General features: G+C 46.1%; 1 protein-coding gene across 1 annotated transcript in view; it reads left to right on the plus strand.

The window, feature by feature from the left end:
• LMNTD1 (lamin tail domain containing 1) overlaps positions 1-20,741 on the plus strand; it is a 95,467-nt gene that overhangs the window by 50,567 nt on the left and 24,159 nt on the right. Inside the window, exons 4-5 of the mRNA XM_077935590.1 lie at positions 3,290-3,537; positions 6,534-6,735. Of these exons, the coding sequence (XP_077791716.1) occupies positions 3,290-3,537; positions 6,534-6,735 (450 nt within the window). The remainder of the gene's footprint in view (positions 1-3,289; positions 3,538-6,533; positions 6,736-20,741) is intronic.

The following is a 20,741-nucleotide window of genomic DNA, read 5'->3' on the forward strand; positions in this document are numbered from 1 at the left end:
CCACAATTATTCACAAAATCAAAGCTCTATTTAGAATGACCATATTCTTTGTTTAAAAAGCCCAAAGTACCAGGCACCTCTAGTCCAGCTTTCTGACCTTCAGACAATTTCTGTGTTTTTGGCTTGTTCCTTTGTAACCATATATATACTAGCAACTGGCAGCTTGCACCACTGAATTTGTCTTCTCTTTTGAGCTCTTCAGTTTCCCTGTCATAAATAGCTTCAGACATGTGTCTGTATACTCAGCTCAGACAGTAGAGCATGGGACTCAGTCTCAGGGTCTGGGTTCGAGTCCCATATTGGGCAAAAGATTCCTGCATTGTAGGGGGTTGGACTAGATGACCCACATGGTCCCTTCCAAATCTACGATTCTGTGCCAATTGTATCCATTTGTAAATGAGGGGACAGAGAGAAGGTGCTGAATCTGACTATGGTCTACCCCAATAGTGTTGGCAGCAAACAGAAATGTTGAGAAGGTTTGGCTGTGCTCTGGGTGGCCCTTCAACAGCCCAAAAATGTGGGGTGGGAGTGGCTGCATCTGCCAATATGGCCTTGTCTCTGAAAGACAGATTTGTCCAAATTCCACATGTGATCACATGCCAAGGCAGCTCAAAAGAGTCCAGGCTTAGATAATAAAATTTAGTCATCTGACGGTTCTGGTAGATAATTTAACTTTGCAAAGTCTTCTTCTAGACACCTTACTTGTTCTGTTCTGTATTGTTTTGTTTTTTAAAGAAAACTGGCCTTTGTAGGTAGGGTTCACTTTCACTAAAACAAAATCCAGATGCTTGGGGGGGGGGGGGTAGAATGAAAAAAAACACCTTCAAAAGCTGGCCTGAAATGAGTGTTAATACAATGCAGGAGTGCTAGCGTGGCCCCACGGTTGTGGGTGCCATGCAGCATGCATGGCCCTGACCCTGAAATTTGTGGGTGCCCAGCCCCTTCATGGGGAATTTTGTGGGCTCCAGGGAGTTGGCACCTGTGTCTTGGCTGTGTTATTACAAGTAAAAACAGGTCATGCATGATCACATACAGTATGCAAACAGTGCTGCCACCCCTGACCTGTGTAATTTTCAGCATCTCTTTGTTCCTCTCCCTTCAATTAGTGTTTCCACAGACTTTTTAAAAAAAGAACCCAATGCATTTTTCACAGAAACTGTGTGTTGATATGCTAATGTACAGAGCATTGGCATACCTTGGTATGCAGAGGTGACTAAGGGCTCACACACACACCCCTTGCGTTTGTCCTGCTAAGACTCACAATCTAGTGCTGAGTTACAGATAGGTAGCCGTGTTGGTCTGCCATAGTCAAAAAAATTCCTTCCAGTAGCACCTTAAAGACCAACTAAGTTAGTTCTTGGTATGAGCTTTCGTGTGCATGCACACTTCTTCAGATACACACTTCTTCAGATGTGTATCTGAAGAAGTGTGCATGCACACGAAAGCTCATACCAAGAACTAATTTAGTTGGTCTTTAAGGTGCTACTGGAAGGAATTTTTTTTGTTTTAATCTAGTGCTGAATCAGACCAAATGGCAGTCAGGTTTTCAGCAGACGGCTGTTTGTTCTGATTCAGTGGAACAAATTATCAGATGATGATATTATCCTAAGTCACATACCAACTAAATGTGGTTTGACAGCAGCTCAATGTAAATGGACTCTTTGTGCTCTTCTGCTAAAAGGCTGATATTGATTGATTGGAAAGATAAAACATAGCCCCCCTTGAACAATGGATAGAAGATATGACTACTCTTGCCACATATGAATAGATCGCTTTTAGACATAGATTGTGTATGGACCAATATCTGGAATATATTTATATAAAGCACAATGACTTGTTAATAATTTTATACTTGTTAGAATAATCACAGTGCTTATATACTCATATATCATATTGTACCACAGTTTCTTGTTTGTGTTTTGTTTTGCTTTGATTTTTCTCCGCCTTTTTCACTTTATTTCTCTACTGAAAATTTTCAATAATTTTTTTATTTTTAAAAATGCGTTTTCAAGGGGAAAGCTGCTTCAAATGCAAAACCGCTCAGCCCTGTGCCAAGAAAACCCAGGACAAGCAGAAAATCACTCAGACCTGCCCTTTCTAGAGGAAGGGTGGATGAGCCCAAAGTTAATGCTTCCCTGTTGAATGGCATAAACTTTTGTGGACTAGAAGGCCACCTCCTCAGATGCATGAAGATCCTAAATTGGCCTGCAATTACCGTAGTTTCGGGGGATGACACAAACATCCTAGCATTGGTCAGTAGTGGGGTAAAAACATGTGATTTCTATTCAAGCCACAGGTGAAAGGGTACAAGTTGGTGAATGATCCCCTGGGATCAGACCCTGCAACAAAGTCCACCTGCAAATTCTGTCTCCATACCTACCCGGACAATGCTATGGCAAGACCTAATAATATCACCCAGAATATCAGCGGGTCATTCACTGCTTCCCTCTTCCAAGGTGACAGCAATGCCCTTCCGCATTCTACATAGAACAAGTAGGCCAGTCTCAATATTAAATAAATAAAAGGACACAAATCAGACATCAAAAAGGGCAACATTCAGAAACCGGTGGGATAACATTTAACACTGACAGGACACTGTGCTGCTGACCTTAAAGTACAGTAGTCATGTTCAAGCAAAGAATTTCAAGAGGAAACTCAAGCATGAAACTGCTGAATTTCAATTTATCAGAAGATTCCGTTCTAGTGCCTCTGCCACCCACTTCACCTCTGATGGCGGGTGGACACCCAGTGATTATCTCAGCACACAGTTAGGGTGTGGAGGCTTAGGACCTATGCTGTAAAAGGATAAGCATCCCCACCTTGGATTTGGTTAGTGCCGAATGCTAGCAATTACCAAATTTGGACAGGCACTGCATCCCACATAAAGTAAAGTAAAGGTACCCCTGCCCGTACGGGCCAGTCTTGCCAGACTCTGGGGTTGTGCGCCCATCTCATATTTACCATATCCCACATATTTACCATAAATGATGGTAGCTGTATCATTTTGTACACAACCTTCTGAAAAAAATCTAATCTGCCTCCAGCCATGCAGCATATATTTACAGCTCAATCTTTTTCACATTTGCTCATTTCCTTTCCATACTATTGCAATGTGCCATGCTATAAGTCCTAGAACCCCTCATAATAGTTTGTTGGCTAAATGGTATTATCTGACTGTAGAAATGAATGGAAAAGTATAGCATATGCATTGCTGTCCCTTAGCAGGAAAGGGCTTGACTAACTGTAAATAAATGCAATTTCACCAGCTTGGTTTTTAATGTCCATACAGAATTGAGGCTGCACGCTGTCAGTTGCCCTCTGCTCCACCCCAGTTCCATCATACCTCAGAGAACAAAGCCAACGTCTCAGCCAAGCCTTCAGAGAAAGTCCTGTACTCACGCTTTATGCCGTCAACTTCAACAGTTAGCCTGTTACCAGGAAAATCATCATCAAGAATGGTCCGGTTCCCTATATCCTCCTCACTTCTGACACTAGATAAAAAAATTGGTAAGCTCACAGATTGCACCAGAGGACTTTGAAAAATGACTACACACTCCTCTCCCAGGCTAGTGGGAGCCCATGGGCAAGACTGCCCTTAATGGAAGAGTCTTCACTAAATCATGAGGAACAAAACCTTTTTTTAAAAAAAATGTCCCCACAGAATTGAGGCAGCACATCATGGAGTTCTGAGTTCTATGATACATCAGGGGTGGGGAACCTTTGGCCTTCCCAATGTTGCTGAATTACAACACCCATCAGCCCCAGGAAGCACGGCTGATGGCCAGGAAAGATGGGAGTTGTAGCTCAGCACTATCTGGAGGGCCAAAAGTCCCCACCCCCGGTGGTATACATGAAAAACTGCGCTGTGCTACCACCAGACATGGGGAAGAACATAGCAGACGAAGGGTGCCATGGGCAGCATTCAACCTAAGTTTTACTCAGAGTAGAGCCACTGAAATTAATAGACCTAACTTAGGCACAGTCAGTAATTTCACTGGGTCTACTCTGAATAATGCTTAGCTGAATAGCACCCTATGAATCTTTGCTCTACATGTCAGCACAAGTACAAAGATAGATAGTTAGTATTTCTGGTGCATGTGTATGCCTGTTACCTGAATTTGGTTGTATCCACCTTTGCCAGCCTGGTGCCCTCTGGATGGTTTGGCTGAGGTTCATGAGATTACAGTCCAAAACATCTGGAGGGCACCAGGTTGGCAAAGTCTGGGTTATAGACATTTGTGTGTCCTGTTTTAAATGTGCTGATTTTCTTGAATAAGGTGCACGACCCTTTATTTTGGTGGCATTGTGTAAAGCTTGTCTTCTGTCACTAGGCAGCTGTTTGTTTCAGCATTAAGCTACACCATGGGTAGGCAAACTAAAGCCCAGGGACCGGATCTGGCCCAGTCGCCTTCTCAATCCAGCCAGTGGTCCAGGAATCAGCATGTTTTTACATGAGAAGAATGAGTCATTTTATTCAAAATGCATCTCTGGGTTATTTGTGGGGCCTGCCTGGTGTTTTTACATGAGTAGAATGTGTGCTTTTATTTAAAATGCATCTTTGAGTTATTTGTGGGGTATAGGAATTCATTCTTTTTTTTTTCTTTTCAAACTATGGTCCAGCCCCCCACAAGGTCTGAGTGACAGTGGACCAGCCCCCTGCTGAAAAAGTTTGCTGACCCCTGAGCTACACACACAAAGATGCAGCAAACCACAGCAGAGGGAGCAGAGCATTGCCTTGTGGCAGGACTGGCATATACTAGTGATGATGAGTAGAATTTCTGTTGGGAAGAAATTCAGCAGAAAAGTGGCAAACTGAAATTAAGATTAGAAAAATGAGAAACTGAAAGAAACTGAAATTGCAGATTTGCTCATCTCTATGATGACATACTCTCCAAGTCTGATCTATAATTAATTTTCACTAATAGACTGCAGATAATTTATTTGAATTAATTACTTAAACATCTACCAGGTGTCTAACCCAACTCACCATGATTAATTACAGACTCATCCCTGCCCACCCAAATGACGCCGAATGCCACAATTTCCTCTTCTTTGAACATTCTCAATTCAGAAACCCCATGAAGCTCCCATTGGATGCATTTCCAGACTGGCAAGACAAAATTAGCCTAGGAGTTTTGGTTCAGGCTGCTCATTCTACTGCCAGTCCCATCTCTGCACAGGAAAAACAGCAGCAACACAGAACCCAACTTGCCTAGTTTCTTCAATATGGAGATTAGTGGTTATTAAGCTGCATTTTGGCCACCATATCCCCTCTTGGGTAATGCTCATCATGTACAAAATCAACACCCTGCTAATGCACACACATCTGTTTTGGCTTCCGCTGTGTGCCTCAGTACTCTCTCTCTCTCTCTCTCTCTCTCTCTCTCTCACACACACACACACACACACACACACACACACACACACTCTATTGGATTATACCGACTTTTCATTTGCTACTAAGAAGACTTGTACATTACCTAAAATTGGAAGCTTATGCTCTATCTGAACAGTGCCGAATAAATATTGCCTTTTCCTGTATAACACCTTTTATTATGGAAATATGGAAGCAAAGATCCTTGCATATGCAATAAAAAAAGCTGTTGGAAAAGTTCTGTCTGAGGACTGTAACTAGAAACCAGACTAGTTTTGAGGCTACAAAAATTAAAAGCAAAATATTCCTTCCTTCAGACATATAACTGCACGATGGTTGGTTTTGGATTTTTGAAGCTTTTTCCTAGGATAGCACAGCTTCTTAGAAAATAATTCCCATGATCCACACTTCCAAGATTCCAACTACCAACACACAATATTTGACAGTGTCAACATAATCCATGTTGCACTAACATAAGCACTTCCCTCTCTCTACTGCTCTTAAACTTTCTTACAGCATACTCCCTAAACATCTTCAGATTATTCTCACCCCACCCCCGCAAAAAACCCCACAGTTGGCCAGTCCTGGCTTGAGCTGCCTCCAAATTGGCTGCCATGGGGATATCCTTGAGGTGGCTCCAGAATGTTGCCTCCTGTGAAGATAACCTTTTGTCTGGTGCCAAGGGGAAGTTTCCCAACTGTCCAACAGAGAACTGTAAAAGGAGTAGGAGAAAAACACAACAATAGTAGTCCTATTAGGAGATATTAGCACCATCATTACGTAGGTGGAAGAAGGCTCAATAGATTCATTACTGGCTTCCGGCTGAAGCTATACCTTCTACCCACCAAGCAATTTTATGGAAACAGCTATTCCACTGATGGCCCCATTTATTATGTTTTAGCTACTGAAGGTAATTCCAGCAAGGTAATAAATCTGCATGTCACTAGCAAAAATTCACTTTACCAGCTGTGTCTCATTTTATAGCCATAGGTTTGCGAGAGGCTCAAGGAGCACCGTTTCACATTAACGGTGGAACTAACAAAAAGTAAATTAGATTATGCAAATTCATTTCCATAAACTGTTCTGAATGTTAGTCTCTCCCTCCCCCTTTTTAAAAATTACATTTTATATTTCTCGCTGTTACTCTTTTGCTTACCAGCCCCCAGCAGCAGCAGCTTTTTGCTACAAAAACAATTCCCTCCTTGCTCCAGCATTTCGAGCTTTGGGAGTGAAGCACTTGGACAAGGTCAGGACTACATCAAATCTTTATTTGCTGATTCCAAGAAGACTACCCTGGAACCAAGGGACAAAGCAAGGAAGATGCACGTTCCACCGGAATACTACAACTCTTCAGCATCCAGGTACTCTTATGAGGTGGTGGTGGAATTGCCTCATTGGAGGCTGAAATTATTCCATTTCCTTCAGCTACAAGACTCTGGGCACAAGTCAAAGGGAGAAACTGTGGATACCTGATGGTAGGAACAAACTGCAGGGGCTGATGGCCATGTTCAAAATGGAGTGTTGGAGTAGATGGATCCTTGATCTGATCTAGCAAGCAAGTCTTTCTCTTCTCGAGATATTGCAACTCTTTGACAATGGCTGGGATCCAAAGAACAACACAACTATCTCATAGTGGCTGAGAGAACTTTTGACTTCTGATTCTCAAACAGCAGGCTCAAGTGCTAGAAACAGCTTGCTGGGTGAGGCAGAGTCACTATGCTAGCTTCCCAGCTTGTAGGTTGCTGTTGTTTACCAAGAGGGCTGTGTGAGGTGGCAGGAAGTCAGTGTGGTGCAAACACACTGGCAGAGCCATTTGGGCCACAGTGCCCACCTCCCCATCCTGAGAAGCAACAGCCTAACTTGGTTGTCCCCATCCAGGTACTCGATTTAGCAGCAGGCCAGACTAGAAGGTTGGCGGGGTTGTCATTGTCCATCTCTTTTGCCAGAAAACCTCTTGATCTTGGGATGGACTAAGAGGGCTTGTTTCTGATGTTGGGTCAGAGAGAAGATTGGGGATGCTGCTGGTGTTCAGCCCCCCTGCTACTCAGTGGTCTCCCAGACCAATCAGGCCAAGGTGGTCTCTAAAGTGGTGGTTGGGGGCCATGCAGAGACTGCTCTTGGGCTGGTTCAGGACTTCATGTCCCCCATGACATGGCTGTCACAAGTGGGCATTGCTCCAATACACCATGGACTGCACACCCAAATGTAGTTTTTTACCTGGGATGGACAAAAGGTGGTGGAGGTCATGCCAAACACTCTCTTGTCATGGTCAGACTAGAGATGTAAAAATTCTGGAAATTTTGAAGCCATGAGGAAAAAACGTGGAAATTTTGGAAAAATTGAAAAAAAGTTCAGTGTGGAGTAGTTTTACAAATTGCGTGAAACACAGTGTAGATAAAAGTATTATGCTTGCAATAAAACAGGTAACCACCCCCAACAAAAGCAACAAAAAAGGCAAAAAACCATCAACATAGTCTGGGAGGCTAAGAGTGCCTTTGTCATCTTTGGGTGGTATGACAGCTGTGGCTTTTTCTGGACTGGGATAGCTTGACCATAGTAGTCCAGGCACTGAGGACTTCAAGACTGAATAACCCCAATGCACTCTATGTGGGGCTTCCTTTGCACTGCTCCAAAACTGCAGCTGGTACAGAATGCTGCAGCATGATTGCTGTAACATCTTGTCACAGGTGCACCAGTTGCAGGGGCCAAGGCACTTTTGGCCCCATCAAATGTTAAGGAGGGGGCTAGGCCCCCTCAATATTAAGCAGTAACATCACATACACCGCGTCAGCGTGTCACGTGACGTCAGCCCCCTCAATAATGGGGGCAAGCCAACGCCTCTGCCCTGTCAGCATACCACATCTCTGCTCAGAGATCGGCTCTGGCTGCCGCTTCATTATATATATATATATATATATATATATATATATATATATATACTGGAGGTGGGGCTTTAAAAAAGAAAATAAAAGAAAAGATGGGGGGCAATCACTGCCAGTCCTCTGACCATATTGTAGCTTTCTCTGATAACAGGACGAGCACAGCAAATTTTTACTAAAAAATATAGTTACATATCTATTTCTGAAAAGTGAACTTCCTGGTGGCTTATCTGCAGGCTAGAAGAAGTTGCCACCTACTTTGAGCACTGCTGTGCATTTTGTAGATTTCATTTCTGTTTTACGTGGAAGAATTTACTTATGTCTTGTCTCAAAGGGACATGAACCATCCTTAGTTCTGTTAACCATAAAAGGCAAGATTGTAATACAGCTGTTGGTTTCCTTTACATGGCAGTTTTATTCTTGCTCGTTGTTGCAGGCTGTGCAACAAAGAGCTATGCCTAGAATGTTGGCCTTCAAAGTAAGGTTTACATTATTAGGTTCAAATCCCCACTCAGCTATGTCTTGGGACCTGGACCAAGTCTCTGCCTAACCCCATTTCTGTAATGTGCAAAAGCAAAATGAGCACTTCTGCCCTGAGCCTACAGCCCTGGCAGGAATGGAGAAACAAACCCACGGCTTCCAGGTGCTGCTGGAATTCAACTCCTATTGGCCCTCGCCTGCATGGTAAACAGTGAAGGGGGGTAGGAGTTGGAATCCCAACACATGCATACCCTCCAACATTTCTCAGCTGAAAATAGGGACATCCTATTTTATTTTATCATACTCATCATCATGAAAATAGGAACATCCTAAGGAAAAGTGGGGCATTCCGGGATCAAATCAGAAACTTGGACAGCTTCTGTAAATCCAGTGAGCCTTGCTTACCTCTCAGGACTATAGTAAATTGCAGCTGGTGTTCTCAGCATATTTTGGAAGAAGGAGGTGACACAAATACAACGAATACATACCTGTTCAAACATTAGGGAAATATTTTCAGGAAATAGGGTTGCAAGTTTGCAACCAGGAGAACTGCATTGCCACTTTAATTTTTCCACTGAATAAAAAGATGTGGCAGCAGTGCCTCACCATTCATTTTGTCCTAATCATTTTGTCCTCTTCATGCTCCGACTTGCTAGAGCAAAGACTCCAAATTTGCCATAGATCAGTCAGAGATGGCAGGGAGAATACAAATGGCCTGCGAAACTGAGCAGGGAAAGCAGGCTGCAAAAGCTAGAGGTGCTTCATATTTCATATTTAGTGATGAATTTAAAGTTCATATTTGTCGTCTTTGTCCAGTCCCACACTGAGAGCTGTACACACATCTACAGCTTTCTCTGTCCTCCTGAACATGAAATGCTCTCTCACTTTCCTCAGATATTTATTTAGCAATTTTTATAACTGCCTTGCCGTGGTGAAGGGGCTTGAATAACTCAGAGAAGCTATGAACTATGCCGAGCAGGGCACCCAAGATGAACAGGTAATAGTGGAGAGTTCTGACCAAATGTGATCCACCTGGAGGAGGAACTGGCAAGCCACTCCAGTATCCTTGCCAAGAAAACTCCATGGACAAAGACAACAGGCATATAAAAGTTATGACGCTGGAAGATGAGCCCCTCAGGTCGGAAGGCGTCCAACATGCTACTGGGGAAGAGCGGAGGGCAAGTACAAGTAGATCCAGAGCTGATGAAGCGGCTGGGCCAAAGCCAAAAGGACACTCAGTTGCGGATATTCAGTTGCGGATATGCCTGGAAGCGAAAGGAAAGTCCAATGCTGTAAAGAAAAATATTGCATAGGAACCTTGAATGTAAGAACCATGAACCTGGGTAAGTTGGATGTGGTCAAAAATGAGATGGCAAGAATAAATATTGACATCCTGGGCATCAGTGAACTAAAATGGACAGGAATGGGCGAATTCAGTTCGGATGACTATCATATCTACTACTGTGGGCAAGAAACCCATAAAAGAAATGGAGTGGCCCTCATAGTCAACAAAAGAGTTGCAAAAGCTGTACTGGGATGCAATCTCAAAAATGATAGAATGATCTCAATACGAATCCAAGGCAGACCTTTTAACATAACAGTAATCCAAGTTTATGCACCAACCACTGGTGCTGAAGAAACTGAAATTGACCAGTTCTATGAAGACTTACAACACCTTATAGAAACGACACCAAAGAAGGATGCTCTTCTCATTATAGGGGATTGGAATGCTAAACTAGGGAGTCAAGAGGTAAAAGGAAGAACTGGCAAGTTTGGCCTTGGAGTTCAAAACGAAGCAGGGCAAAGGCTAATAGAGTTCTGCCAAGAAAACAAGCTGGTCATCACAAACACTCTTTTCCAACAACACAAGAGACGACTCTACACATGGACATCACCAGATGGGCAGCATCGAAATCAGATTGATTATATTCTCTGCAGCCAAAGATGGAGAAGCTCTATACAGGAAGCAAAAACAAGACCTGGAGCTGACTGTGGCTCAGATCATCAGCTTCTTATAGCAAAATTCAAGCTTAAACTGAAGAAAGTAGGAAAAACTACCTTTTATATATTTGAACATGGCTATCATATCACCCCTTAACCTCCTCTTCTCCAGGCTAAACATGCCCAGCTCCCTTAGCCGTTCCTCATAAGGCATCGTTTCCAGGCCTTTGACCATTTTGGTTGCCCTCCTCTGGACACGTTCCAGTTTGTCAGTGTCCTTCTTGAACTGTGGTGCCCAGAACTGGACACAGTACTCCAGGTGAGGTCTGACGAGAGACAAGAAGGCCTTCTTAAACGAGCAATGCAAACAAATAGAGGAAAACAACAGAATGGGAAGAACCAGAGATCTGTTCAAGAAAATTGGAGATATGAAAGGAACATTTCGTACAAAGATTACCATAATAAAGGACAGAAGTGGTAAGGATCTAACAGAAGCAGAAGACATCAAGAAGAGGTGGCAAGAATACACAGAGAATTATACCAGAAAGATATGGATGGCTCATACACCCCAGGTAGTGTGGTTACTGACCTTGAGCCAGACATCCTGGAGAGTGAAGTCAAACGGGCCTTAGAAAGCACTGCAAATAACAAGGCCAGTGGAAGTGATGATATTCCAGCTGAACTATTTAAAATTTTAAAAGATGATGCTGTTAAGGTGCTACACTCAATATGCCAGCAAATTTGGAAAACTCAGCAGTGGCCAGAGGATTGGAGAAGATCAGTCTACATCCCAATCCCAAAGAAGGGCAGTGCCAAAGAATGCTCCAACTACCGCACAACTGCACTCATTTCACACGCTAGCAAGGTTATGCTTAAAATTCTACAAGGAAGGCTCAAGCAGTATGTGGACCGAGAACTCCCAGAAGTGCAAGCTGGATTTCGAAGGGGCAGAGGAACCAGAGACCAAATTGCAAACATGCGCTGGATTATGGAGAAAGCTAGAGAGTTCCAGCAAGACATCTACTTCTGCTTCATTGACTATCCAAAAGCCTTTGACTGTGTCGACCACAGCAAATTATGGCAAGTTCTTAAAGAAATGGGAGTGCCTGATCACCTCATCTGTCTCCTGAGAAATCTCTATGTGGGACAAGAAGCTACAGTTAGAACTGGATATGGAACAACTGATTGGTTCAACATTGGGAAAAGAGTACGACAAGGCTGCATATTGTCTCCCTGCTTATTTAACTTATATGCAGAATTCATCATGCGAAAGGCTGGGCTGGATGAATCCCTAGCCGGAATTAAGATTGCCGGAAGAAATATCAACAACCTCAGATATGCAGATGACACAACCTTGATGGCAGAAAGTGAGGAGGAATTAAAGAACCTTTTAATGAGGGTGAAAGAGGAGAGCGCAAAATATGGTCTGAAGCTCAACATCAAAAAAACGAAGATTATGGCCACTGGTCCCATCACCTCCTGGCCAATAGAAGGGGAAGAAATGGAGGCAGTGAGAGATTTTACTTTCTTGGGCTCCATGATCACTGCAGATGGTGACAGCAGTCACGAAATTAAAAGACGCCTGCTCCTTGGGAGGAAGGCGATGGCAAACCTAGACAGCGTCTTAAAAAGCAGAGACATCACCTTGCCAACAAAGGTCTGTATAGTAAAAGCTATGGTTTTCCCAGTAGTGATGTATGGAAGTGAAAGCTGGACCATAAAGGAGGCTGATCGCCGAAGAATTGATGCTTTTGATTTATGGTGCTGGCGGAGACTCTTGAGAGTCCCATGGACTGCAAGAAGATCCAACCTCTCCATTCTGAAGGAAATCAGCCCTGAGTGCTCACTGGAAGGACAGATCCTGAAGCTGAGACTCCAAGACTTTGGCCACTTCATGAGAAGAGAAGACTCCCTGGAAAAGACCCCGATGTTGGGAAAGATGGAGGGCACTAGGAGAAGGGGACGACAGAGGACAAGATGGTTGGATGGTGTTCTTGAAGCTACCAGCATGAGTTTGACCAAACTGCAGGAGGTAGTGGAGGACAGAGGTGCCTGGCGTGCTCTGGTCCATGGGGTCACGAAGAGTCGGACACGACTAAATGACTAAACAACAACAACAACCTCACCAAATAAGTTTTCAGGGCAGCTTATAAAGTCCAAAAATACAACAAAAACAATTAAGAACAATCATACAAAAATGGCAGCAGTAGAATGTAAACATGTCATTAAAAATGTTGAGATTAAAAGGCTTGGGGAAATGAAACCGCCAAAATGACAACAAAGTAGGCCCCAGATGAGCCTCCATGGGGGGAAGAGAGGATTCTGTGACTGGGGCACCACCCCACAAAAGGCCTCTTTCCCCATTTTCTGCCACAGCTCAGATCATGGGCAGCCAGAGAAGGGTGATTATCTTAGGGTACAAGCAGGCATGTGTGGGGATAACTGTTTTTGCCCATGCCTATTGAAGGACAGCTGTTCCGCTTAAAGCACCTAAGTTGTGAACTAGAGTTCCAACTCTTGTTGACAGCCTCACTTCTGTGAAAGTGAATATTTATTTATTTATTTTTAAGGCATTTATATACCGCTGAATTGTTAGCATTTCTAAGCAATCTGTGAAACCTTAATGTGTGAGACCCAGCAGCAGGCAGGGATGGGGTGCAACAGAACTGGGGGGTTAACAAAGTAGGCAGGCTGCACCTCCATCTTATTTTGCAGCTATGGGGGTATTAAGGAGAAAAGCACAAGCTCCAGGCTGTTCCTGGCAATTCTAATTACATCATGCTCTGGGGATCACGAGTGATCTCTGATGCATCTCCCAGGTGGTACCCAAGCATACTGAAAATAGGGGAGAAATACTGATGAGCTAGATGTTTCTTTGAAGTATCCATCTTATACAGTAGTACCTTGGTTCTCAAACACCTTCTGACTTGAACATTTGGCTCCCAAACACCGCAAACCCGGAAATGAGTGTTCTGGTTTGCAAACTTTTTTGGGAACCCGAATGTCTGAGGTGGCTTAACCCATGCTCTACTGTATGCGCATAACTTAGCTGGATTGTGTCCACAGAGGACAAAGGTTGTAGTTGAATATTGTAGTTGAATTGTTTTTCACAATTTAATTCCACATTAACATCAATAAAAAAGAACATTTTTACCCCCCAGTCCCCAAAACCTTTTCTTCAAGATTCCATGAATCTGTGGACTTCCCTCCATCCCACCTTTGGTTCTTTATGTAAACAAAATAAAATAATAATAATAATAATAATAATAATAATAATAATAATAATAATTATTATTATTATTATTATTATTATTATTATTATTATTATTATTATTTGTACCCCGCCCATCAGGCTGGGTTTCCCCAGCCACTCTGGGCGGCTTCCACAGAGACCAAAAATACACTAAAATGTCACACATTAAAACCTTTCCTGAACAGGGCTGTTTTCTGAATGTCAGGTAGTTGTTTATCACTTTGACATCTGATGGGAGGGCATTCCACAGGGCGGGCGCCACTACTGAGAAGGCCCTCTGCCTGGTTCCCTGTAGCTTTGCTTCTCACAATGAGGGAACTGCCAGAAGGCCCTCGGCGCTGGACCTCAGCGTCCGGGCAGAACGATGGGGGTGGAGACGCTCCTTCAGGTATACAGGACCAAGGCCGTTTAGGGCTTTAAAGGTCAACACTTGCACTTTGAATTGTGCTCAGAAACGTACTGGGAGCCAATGTAGGTCTTTCAAGACCGGTGTTATGTGGTCTTGGTGGTCACTCCCAGTCACCAGTCTAGCTGCCGCATTCTGGATTAGTGGTAGTTTCCAGGTCACCTTCAAAGGTAGCCCCACGTAGAGCGCATTGCAGTAGTCCAAGCGGGAGATAACTAGAGCATGCACCACTCTGGTGAGACAGTCCGCGGGCAGGTAGGGTCTCAGCCTGCGTACCAGATGGAGCTGGTAGACAGCTGTCCTGGATACAGAATTGACCTACGCCTCCATGGACAGCTGTGAGTCCAAAATGACTCCCAGGCTGAGCACCTGGTCCTTCAGTGGCACAGTTACCCCATTCAGGATCAGGGAGTCCTCCACACCAGTCCGCCCCCTGTCCCCCCAAAACAGTACTTCTGTCTTGTCAGGATTCAACCTCAATCCATTAGCCGCCATCCATCTTCCAACTGCCTCCAGGCACTCACACAGGACCTTCACCGCCTTCACTGGTTCTGATTTGAAAGAGAGGTAGAGCTGGGTATCATCTGCATATTGCTGAACACCCAGCCCAAACCCCTGATGATCTCTCCCAGCAGCTTCATATAGATATTAAAAAGCATGGGGGAGAGGATGGAACCCTGAGGCACCCCACAAGTGAGGGCCCAGGGGTCTGGACACTCATCCCCCACACCACTTTCTGAACACGGCCCAGGAGAAAGGAGCGAAACCACTGTATAACAGTGCCCCCAGCTCCCAGCCCCTCTAGACAGTCCAGAAGGATGTTATGGTTGATTGTATCAAAGGCCGCTGAGAGATCCAGCAGAACTAGGAAACAGCTCTCACCTTTGTCCCTAACCCACCAGAGATCATCGACCAGCGCGACCAAGGCAGTTTCAGTCCCATGATGAGGCCTGAATCCCGATTGGAAGGGATCCAAATGGTCCGCATCCTCCAGGCGTGCCTGGAGTTGTTCAGCAACCACGCGCTCAATCACCTTGCCCAAGATCGGAAGATTTGAGACTGGGTGATAGTTGGCCATACTGGCCGGGTCTAAAGATGTTTTTTTTAAGAAGCGGTTTAATGACCGCCTCTTTCAGCGGGTCTGGGAAGCCTCCCTCACAGAGGGAAGCATTCACCACCCCGCAGAGCCCATCGCCCAGCCCTTCCCGGCTCGCTTTTATCAGCCAGGATGGGCAAGGATTAAGGAGACAGGTGGTCGGTTTCACTCGTCCAAGCAGCCTGTCCATATCCTCGGAGGTAACAGATTGAAATTGTAAAATTCACTTACAATTCCATATCCATTTACCCAATTTTCTAATAATTACACATAGTTAATCAAAACTTACTAACATCTGTGGTTAACTATTATTTTTTCTTCTAATTTTATCCCCATCCCTACTAATTGCAAGCATTTAATCAAAGCCTGCTAATGTACCAATATCTACAATATTTTGCACATAAACAATAACCATTTCCAAGACTATTTCCCATTCTTTTTCCTAACTTTGGCATACTTTAATTTCATCAGCAGACATCTGTCAGTTGGGGCAAGTTCCAAATCCAGCTTGTCTTCCCTCCAAACTTCTCTCAGTCTCAAAGGTTGTACTTTCTGCCTCATTTTCTCCACCATGACCGCCCCAAGTGTTTTCTGCCTAAACCACAAAAATTCCAAATCTACCCTTTTGTAGTTTTTTCATATCAATAATTTTTCCCAGTTTTCAGGCTTCCTCTCCAACTTTTGCCTAGGAACATCCCCTTCCTCAGTTCTCCCTGTCCAAGACTCCATTAGTTCAATTGATTCTGTTACCCTTTTAATGCTTTGATCCATTCAGGTTGTAAACTCATCTGTTATTTTAGCCATAATTTCCTTCATCTCTCTCATGAATTCTTTTTTCAATTCAGAAAAAAGATTCACCTATTCAAATTGAAATTTATCCCCCGGGTCCTGTACCTGAGCCCTTCTGTCCAAACTCAACTCTGACTGTTTAATCATTGTCATATTTTCGTCTTTCCGTTGTTCTCAAAACAGCCAGTTTTCACCACCACCTTATCAGTTTCAAGACCATTCCATGTAAGTTCTCAGTAAACAGTCACAGTTTCTGTGCTTTCCCACTACACCCTCTTCTTTTGACCTGCTTACTTTATACACATATGCAGTTTAACATAAAACCCAAATTTTATGTTGATATTCATATATAACAAATATCTACCTTAAGAAAGAGTCAGAAACAATATATCCATAAGAATTACCACTTAATTGTCCAGGAAAGAGAGTACTAAATTCAGTATCCAATTTTCAAAAATGTCTCAGGGTAGAATGAAGAGTTGCAGCACTTGAAGATCCTTATAAATAGATATATCAACTGTTATGTACTGAAGTTCTCACCCTGGGCCAGCAGGGGGATATTGTAGATAGTTATGCAAATGAAGGATCGAAAGTGACGTTCAGTGATTGGATAGTTTTAGAAAGTTGCTACAGTTACGTTATTCTGGAGCTCTATATAAGCAGGCTGACTGAGCTCTTCAGTTCAGTTCTGTTCTGGCCTCTGAATAAATAAGAGCTGTTTGAAGAATCGCTGTGTCGTCTGATATGTTCGCCCACAACTTAACACTGGCGACGAGGATGGGATCGATGGACATCAGAGCACAGCCAGATGCAGCCACCCTCTGAGCTGAGCTGAATCACTGAGCGAAATCACTGAACAGAACCAATTCAGAGCTGACTGTTCTGGCTAGAGCATGGTGTTCCATCCATTGCCCTCCACTCCACGCCGGCATCGGAATCATGCCTTCACTTGTGCCTCTACTGCCGTTTGCGCCAGCCTCTGAATCATGAGACTCTTACCTCGCTCGGTTCGACTGCTACCTCCAAGCCAACGAGCTGACAGAAGTATCAAAGGAGCGGAAGCGGGGCCTATTCCTCAGCCTCTGTAGGCCTGAGGTGTTTGAGACGGCCTGAGCATTGGTTGTGCCTGAAGCAGTCCAGGCAACACCATGGGACACGATTCAAGAGAAGCTCCGCAACCACTATGCGCCAAAGCCGTCCAAGATTGCTGCCCGCCATGCATTCTACCACCGGAACCAGGCAGAGGGGGGAGTCAATCAACAACTACACCACCGCCCTCCGACAGGCTGCAATGCACTGCGAGTTCCGAGACTTAGACGATGCCCTGATGGATCAAATCGTCTGCGGGGTCCGGGACATCCATCTGCAACGGCGTCTCCTCGCCAAGCCAGACCTCACGCTACAGAAAGCCATTGAGGAGGCTGTGGCCTCAGAAGCCCAGGAGATCCGCAAGTCCAGCAGCCCGCATCTTGCTAGGAAGCCAGTTCCAGTGCATCATGAAGAGGCCAGCAGTGATGAGGCATCCTCCAGTGAAGACGATGACGTGCACCAGACAAAGCGGGAATGCAGGAAGTTCCAACAGAAGTCCAAGGACCAATCAGAATGGCTGCAGAGGCAACCATTCCCGTGCCAAGTGTCGATTCAGAGATACCATCTGTCGGAAGTGTTCCAGAAGGGGCCACATCGCTAAGGTCTGCCGATCGGCTCCGTCTGACACCCACCCCCTTCACCAACTCGCAAGTCCAAGTCTTCACTCCAGTCTGCCAAGGAAAGCTGTTTTGCTCTCACCAACTGCCGCTGCCTCTCTGGAACCATGATTGGCCAAACCGACTCACCTACGCGACACAAGCTGAACATCACGGTGCTCATTGAAGGAGCTCCATGTGACATGGAGATCGACACCGGGTCTGCCCTGTCCATCGTGTCTTGGAGCACCATCAAAAGACTGGTACCCAGAGTGTCCAAAAGGCAACTCGACTCTCACAGCATACACCTGAGACACTACCAGGGAAAGGACATTCCCATGGTAGGCGTTGGCCGGTTCCGGATCGCCTTCAAGGATTTTTCGGGCCTACTCCAACTGGTGGTGGTCGAAGGTCAGCGGCCAAGCCTCCTAGGGCTAGACTGGTTTGATGCCCTCGGCCTGGAAGTCACCGGCATCAACTGCATCTCTAACGCAGAGACTGAGGGTCTGGTCAAAGACTTTGCCGAGGTTTTTGACGGCACTTTGGAGCAATATACAGGTACGCCCATCTCCTTTAGCCTTGATCCACAAGTCACCCCCATCAAGCTAAAGCCACGCCGGGTTCCCTTTGCTCTCAAGGCTAAGGTGGACGAACAACTGGACAAGCTGATCGCCCAAGGAGTTTTGGAGCCGGTTGACCACGCCAAGTGGGAAACCCCCATCGTCACGCCTGTCAAGCCAGACGGGTCGGTGAGAATCTGCGCCGACTACAAGTTCACGATCAACAAGGCACTTCAGCAGCACGCTTACCCGGTTCCTGTTGACCAACACCTGCTGCATTCCTTGGGTGAGGGTAAGGTCTTTGCTAAGCTGGACCTTGCCCAAGCCTATCAACAACTGCCCATCAATGATGCCACTGCTGAAGCCCAGATGATCGTCACCCACCGAGGGGCATTCCGTTGCTGCCGTTTGCAGTTCGGGGTGAGTGTGGCTCCTGGCATCTTCCAAAGCCTTATGGAGCATCTCTTGCAAGGGCTTCCGGGCGTGGTACCATATTTTGATGACGTCTTGGTGTCCGCAGACTCACACCAGCAGCTTTTGAGCGCCTCCGTGCCGTGCTGACCAGGTTCCAGGAGGCCGGGCTCAAGGTAAAGAGGGAGAAGTGCCAGATCGCTGTTCCACAGGTGGAGTTCCTGGGCTATCTTATTGATGCCTCTGGCCTTCACCCGACCACATCCAGCAGGCCCCCATCCCAAAGAACAAGACAGAGTTGCAGGCATTCCTGGGACTGCTGAACTTTTATAACATGTTCCTGCCCCACAAAGCCATGGTGGCTGATGGACTGCGATGGACTGTTTTCCTGGCTGCCTACCACTACCGGCTCGTCCATCACCCCGGGAAATCAATGGGCCATGCCGACGCCCTCAGCCGTTGCCCTCTTCCAGCGTTTGTGGAAGACCCAGCTCCTGCTTCATCGCTCCTCCTGATTGAGGATCTACCGGCAGCGCCTGTATCGGCTGCCACTGTGGCCTCCGCATCTGCCCAGGATCGCACCATCAGCCGTGTGCTCAACTGGGTGTGGAGGGGGTGGCCACAAGGGCCTTTTGCATCGGAGTTCCAGCCGTTCGCAACCAGACAACATGAACTCTCGGCTCATCGCGGCTGTCCACTGTGGGGAGACCGCGTCATGATTCCCCAAAGACTCCGTCAACGTGTCCTGGAGGCTCCGCACATTGGCCACCCAGGAATCGTCAAAATGAAGGCGTTGGCTCGGTGTTACATCTGGTGCCCTAACATGGATGATGCCATCACTGCCTGGGTTTCTGCCTGTCAAGAATCAAGGCCTGCGCCACCGGCAGCTAAGGGACACACCTGGGAGACACCCAAGACACCCTGGTCAAGTCATCAATCTGGCTGGCCCCTTTCACGGCTGGACCTTTATGGTAGTGGTGGACGCCTATTCCAAATGGCTGGAGGTGGCCCTGATGCCCTCCACCACTACCGACGCCGTCATCTGGGTGCTGCGGGGCCTCTTTGCGATGCATGGGTGTCCGGGTGTCCTTGTCTCCCACAATGGACCACAGTTCACATCAGGCACTTTTGAGCGGTATCTTTTGGGACTGGGCATCCACCATGCCCTAACAGCACCATTTAATCCATCCAGCAACAGGCAAGCAGAGAGAATGGTGCGCTCAGCAAAAGAGGCACTGGCGCGCCTGGACTGGGGAGACTGGCACGAGCGGGTCGCCGAATACTTGTTCGTACAACACATCACCCCTCATGCGGCCACAGGGCGGAGTCCAGCCGAACTGCTTATGGGCCGCCGCCTCAGGTCCCCGCTCAACCGGCTGCACCCAGACTTTGCTGTGGCCGAAACCCCAGGCTGTGCCAACGCGCCACGGTCATTTGTTCCAGGAAACCAGGTCTTTGCCTGGAACTTTGTGGGGGACATTGCTTGGGTGCCAGCCACAGTAGTGGGAGTCACTGGACCTCACTCGTACCAGGTGGCACTCGAAGACGGACGCTTGTGGCGCCAGCACATAGACCAGCTTAGGCGCAGGGTTGGGGACTTGGACACTACCGTGGTGCTCCCAACTGCACTCATGGCTCCAGAACAGACACTTACAGATGGTGAGGCTCCACCTACACCTCTCTCGCAAACTGCCGGCGTGGAGCCGAACCAAGCCACTTCAGAGGGTCTGCCAGACTTCCCACAGACTCAGACCACTGCCGTGCCTGACATTCCGCCAACTCCACTTGCGGAGGTTCCACCCACAGCAGCGGATCCAGGGGACTTGGTTTCAATGCCACCTAGGGTCGCACCACAGCTTCAGCAAGA

The sequence above is a fragment of the Podarcis muralis genome, chromosome 10 (genome assembly GCF_964188315.1).
Source record: "Podarcis muralis chromosome 10, rPodMur119.hap1.1, whole genome shotgun sequence".
Lineage (NCBI taxonomy): Eukaryota > Metazoa > Chordata > Lepidosauria > Squamata > Lacertidae > Podarcis > Podarcis muralis.